We start from the raw sequence: 5,695 nt of genomic DNA, 5'->3' as shown, positions 1-5,695 counted from the left end.
AAAAAAAAAAAGAAGAAATTTTTAAATTTCTTAACTTCAAAAAACATTTATAACAATGTTTTATGATCATTTTAATTTGAAAACCCTGGGTCATATGTTGAAGGGGTCAAAAACATTAGTCCTTCCACCTGTGATTAAGCATTTATTGGAATTATTTATGGTTCTTTGATGTGTTTTGTGCTGTTTTAATAACAATGCTTCTCACCTTACAGGATTATAATTTTGTTTAAACACCTTTTTGGTAGATTCTGTGGTGCATCTGTTGTTTAGATGTCATATTGGTTTTCTGTCAGACAATTAAATTGTCATCTATTTATGGCAATCGTGGTGTTTACAGACAATTAAAAAGCTCTCTGGTGATGGCCCCTATGTAATATAGTTTTAACATTACATTATGTATAATATTTTATAATTTAAAAATTAAACAGTTTATAAGCCATTACAATTAAATTATATAAAGAATGTAGAAGCTGTATAGTCCTGATTAGTTTTTTTGAAATGTTCGTATATTTGTTTAGTATTAAAATAGAATTATTTCAAATATTTAGGTTTCCTTCTCAACTAATGCTGAGTGTAGTGTTTCCAGCTCCAATACGAGAACCAAGCAGGTAACATTAAGTTTCATTAAATTAAAAAAAAAAAATTTTTTTAATTTATTTATATTTTAAAATTAATTTTTAGAGACAAATCAACAAAGGAAAGTGTTGTTATGCATAATTCTACAAGTGAAATAAATATTAATAATAAAGTGGAAAAAGCAGAATTACCATATTGTAAGTAATGTATATTATATTTTATGAAGAGGCCAGTAAATGTAATTAAATTAATCATGTACTTCAGATTAATTATTATAACATTCAAGTTCAGTTTAAAAAAAGTACATTAACTTGATAAAACTTAATCTTGATTTAAAAATTTTTAAATTTATTGATAATATGAATGAAGTTAATAATTTAGTTTGAATTTTTATTTGGAATGACAAAATTCATGGCAAGTTTTTAAATATTCTGTTAATACAATTTTAATCTTGCATACTTCAAATATATTTTCATAAAGTAGAATCTGCAAATTGTATTAACAGAATATTTAAAACATTCTACTTTATGAAAATATATTTGAAGTATGTGAGATTAAAAATAGTTTTTTGTTTTGTCATTTATTTAAATATTAGTATTATTAAATTATATTGTCATTTATATAAATTTTTAATCTATTATATCATATAGTTCACTAATCAAATTATATTGCAACTTCTATACTGATTTTAATGTATAAAAGTGTTATATTATTTGAAAATACATTTTCTGTACTTTTTATGTTGATGACTTATTTTGAATTATAAATATTAATCTTTCAATTCCAGGAAACAATAGATAAGTTGAGAATTTGTTCTTGACTCTTTTATTGTTTCCTTGATTTACCTTAACACTTCCTTGTTAACTATAGATTACTAAAACTCCTGGCCAAACTATATCATATTTTTATTAATTTAACTTTTTAGTATGCTATATATTTAATGTTTACACATGTGAATATGCATGTACTGTATATTTTTATGATTTGAAAACTGTTTCTCATAATACTTAAAATAAAAGGTACATTTTAGTATAATTTTTAAAAAATATGTTAGATCTTGTTTGGCACAAAGTTATTAGTTAGAAAGTTTCATAAGAGTTTCATATCCAAATAGGTGCAATATTTAATTTTTGTTACAGCATGTAAATTCATTTGTTAAATGATGTAAGTAATGCATTTATTAAATAAATGCATTATTGAATACAAATGCAGTTTTATAGTATTATCTAATAAGTTATTGTTTATCTAACACTATCAAATTTTTTCCAGCACATAGTGTACCAATGGATGTTCCAGGAGCAATATCTTTTATGGCACCTTTTGCAGAACCTTTATATGCACACGGTAATTTATTTTTACAAGCATATTAAACTTCAATTTAAACTTCTAAATCCTGTTTTACAAGTGATATTTTTCTTTTAGAATCTCTTCAATCATCTATAAGTAATACCAGTACACAAAGCCATCCATTCTTAAGTGAAAACTCTAATCTCATTCATTCAAACAGTTTTAATAATCTACATCGTCGTAAAATGAGAAATTTCACTACAAGTTTAGAATATGGAGTTGCTCATAATACTGCCAAATCAACATCATTAGTAAGGAATTTAATCAGTTTAAAAAAATATAATTTATTCAATAATAAATAAATTTATTTAGAATAAAATTTTATTAATTTTAACAATTATTTAATATTCATAAGAACTAAAATACAATACAAATATATTTTGTTTGAGGTTTTTATTTCTATTTTAGAAATATTGCATATAATTTAAAATAACATATTTAAAAAAAAATATTGTAGTTTCTCAGACATGAAAAAACTTAGTCTGTAAAAACTTATATCAATAATAGAAAATTTACATACAATATATATACACACAAGTGACATGAATTCTAAGTAAATATGGAAATATGAAGAAAGTATAGAAATTTAAAATTTATGTTATTTTCATTAAAAAAAAAGAGGATGATAGGTAATAAAATAGACAAATAATGATAAATTATTGTTGTTTATTTTTACTATAGAAATTGTAGTAGAGCTTAAACATAGTTTTTTTTATTTATGCAATATAAAAAGAAATTAATATTGTAGCAGTCCAATCTCAAATTTTCAATTTATATAAAATTTATCATAAAAACCAGAATTTTAGAACTAAACATGATAAGATTTATTACTTGTAATTTTGTGTGTACTCAGTAAGCTGTAGTTTGTTAATTTATTTTTTGTTTGAGATAAGATATTCAAACTAACAAAATAGCTAGGTATTGGACTTGTTATCATACAATTTCATTAACTTGCATGATTTAGAAGCAATATTTTCCTACAAGTAGCATTAAGTATTCAAATCATCTATAGTTGATCAATCATAGATGATTTAATGAGCTGAATATAAAAAAAAAATGTAAGTAAGCATTAATGTTTTATTTTTAATATGGTGTCATTTTAAAAACAAATTAATTAACTTTGTTTGTTATTTCATTTTGTGATAATTTATATATAAGCAACTTAAAATAATGAATTATTACTTTATAAATGTAATTTTTAACATATTTAGTACTTTATTTTGGTATAGCATACTTCTAATTTATTATTTGTTAAAAATTGTAGATGGTTTTTTATATTAAATTATTGATTAAAACAATGATATTTAGAATTAAACATCATTTTATATTTAAAAATTTTTATTATAGGATAATTTACCAGCTAAAAGAAAAGTAAATTTAGGACTTAGTATTATCATTAATTTAGAAAAACTTGAAGAGGAAGAAAGGTAATTATGAAAATTTTATATTAAATTTGTAAACAAATTACTAGAATTTATAACTAGCTATTAAAAAACAGTTATAACTTTTGATGAACTAAAAAATTGTCTTAATTGTTAAAGATTCTTCTTTGGTGTAACTAATAGAAACATTGCTGAAAATATTATCATAAATGCTTTTATAGTATAAAATAAAATTTTAGCAAAACTTTGAAAAAGTCATTTTATGATTTCTGAAAAAAGTATTCAAAGCTGATCATCGTTACTTCTACTAAACATAATTGACTGATCATGATTAGACCAGAGAATGGCCTTTCAACATAATAGTTAAATGTAGGTTTTATGAATAAATTCATAATAAATATTCATGAACATTATTTACTATGTAGAATAAAAAACATCAAACATTTATGAAAGTAAACTTTGTACATAATTAACAATTTTTTTAATAGATACAAATATATAGGGTGTATCAAAAAGAATGACCAGATTTTAAAACTTTATATTTATTGATGGAAACATACTACAAAACAGGGACAAAATGCAAAATATTCACAAAATCTTAGTTTCAACTATGTTATTACAAATACTCTGTGTCCACCAGTAGCCGCACAGACAACATCTAGACAATAGCTAAATTTGTCATACACTCTATGTAAGGTATCTATGTTGACAGAAGTCACGGCAGCTCTTATTCTGTTTTTTAAGGGGGAATGAAAACTCTTTCCTTCACATATCCCTACAAGAAAAAATCGCATGAGGTCATGTCTGGAGATCTTGGAGGCCAAGAATGTAAAACAGTGTCTCGGGGTCCCTTGCGCCCTATCCAGCATTGAGGTAGTGTGTCATTGAAAAATTGTCATATGTTGTTGTGCCGGTGTGGTGGGGCTCTATCCTGTTGGAATATGAAATCATTAGTGTCCTCCTCAAGTTGTGGAAAAAGTCAAGTCTGCAAGCATTTAGCTATCATCTAGATGTGTGTGTGGCTACTGGTGGATATATAGAGTATTTGTGATAACAAAGCTGAAACTTTAAGATTTTGTGAGTATTTTGCATTTTGTTTTGTTGTATGTTTCCATCAATAAATATAAAGTTTTAAAATAGGTCATTCTTTTTGATACACCCTTTATATTAAATAATTCATAATTGAGATGGATCATTAGCAAAATCTCTTCTATGTGGCTTATAGAATTGAATTCATTCTCAAAATTAAATTTTTGATTAAACTTTGTCATTTTACATAATTATGAGACAAAGAAATTAAAAATGTAACAAAAATTGAGCTCCATGATTTCATTTTTGAGATACAATAGGGTCAAAGTGAGGATGTTCAAAGTTACTAGCATGAGCATGCACAATTTAAAAAAAAGTTTTTTTATAGCAATGGTGATGTCACTGCCATGGTAGAATGGTAAGTGATCCACCGTAGATGGTCCCCAAATCAATATTACTACTAGTACTTTCATTCCCTTCATAGTTCATGTTTGGACAGAAAACAAACTGTGCCTAGCAGTAATAATTTTGATTGGAATAACTAATGTTTATTTACTCTGATTTGTTTTGAAATGCTTTTCTCTCCTTCTAGATTCCATTCCATAGTGTATAATATAAACATATAATTTCTCAGATTAAAAAAGTAGATAGATCAGATGATAGTAATTTTATTTCATCAAATAAATATATACAGTAGAACATTGATTATCCAAATCTTTTGGGGACTGGGGTTGTTCGGAAAATCGATTTTTTGGATAACAAATTATGTATGAAAAAATATATTAACCTATCCCATGTTGAAATTCGTTCAAATCCTGGCACGTCAAGTACCCTCTTATGGTCACACCAGTGCTGATAGCTAAAACACGCACACCAGCAAAAATAATATTGGAGTAGCCTAAGATATAGCCAAAGATTGCAGTGCCACAGCACTAGTAGAAATTTAAATTTGCGACTGGAAAGCTTTTGGTTAATTGATGTTTCTGTTGATCATGATACGGATAATCGATGCTTTACTGTATTGTTTTACTATATCATCATCATCATATTTTTGATTTTAATGATACACATATATTTTACACTTATGTTTGATACTGTCATTTTATTTTAAACATAGCTTGTTACATGATTTATATTGGGCATGTTTTACATCTTTACATTCTTTTAGGCTGTAATTTTGTAATCTAAAATTAATTTTTACTATAATTTCTTAAATTTTACTAAGGCCATTTGTTTTTCTTTCAGACATTTTAAATTAATTGTTAAACTAAATTATTTCTAACTTTAATATGGAATAGTAGCTTCATCTATCTCTATTTCCAAATTAATATAATAAATATTAATATAATAAATATTAATAT

The 5,695-nt window shown here is 24.7% G+C and overlaps 1 protein-coding gene across 1 annotated transcript in view; it reads left to right on the top strand.

Moving 5' to 3' along the window:
- The first annotated feature begins 96 nt into the window (after nt 1–96).
- Nucleotides 97–5,695, top strand: part of LOC111626027 (folliculin-interacting protein 2-like) — a 6,463-nt gene continuing 864 nt past the window's right edge. Inside the window, exons 1-4 of the mRNA XM_023369304.1 lie at nt 97–608; nt 682–773; nt 1,846–1,920; nt 1,999–2,167. Of these exons, the coding sequence (XP_023225072.1) occupies nt 499–608; nt 682–773; nt 1,846–1,920; nt 1,999–2,167 (446 nt within the window). The 5' untranslated portion in view covers nt 97–498. The remainder of the gene's footprint in view (nt 609–681; nt 774–1,845; nt 1,921–1,998; nt 2,168–5,695) is intronic.

This window comes from Centruroides sculpturatus, unplaced genomic scaffold, assembly GCF_000671375.1.
Source record: "Centruroides sculpturatus isolate CEXI.00-Female unplaced genomic scaffold, Cexi_2.0 scaffold316, whole genome shotgun sequence".
Taxonomy (NCBI): Eukaryota; Metazoa; Arthropoda; class Arachnida; order Scorpiones; family Buthidae; genus Centruroides; species Centruroides sculpturatus.
The sequence above is the reverse complement of the archived record's forward strand: the minus strand, read 5'-3'. Positions and strand labels throughout refer to the sequence as shown.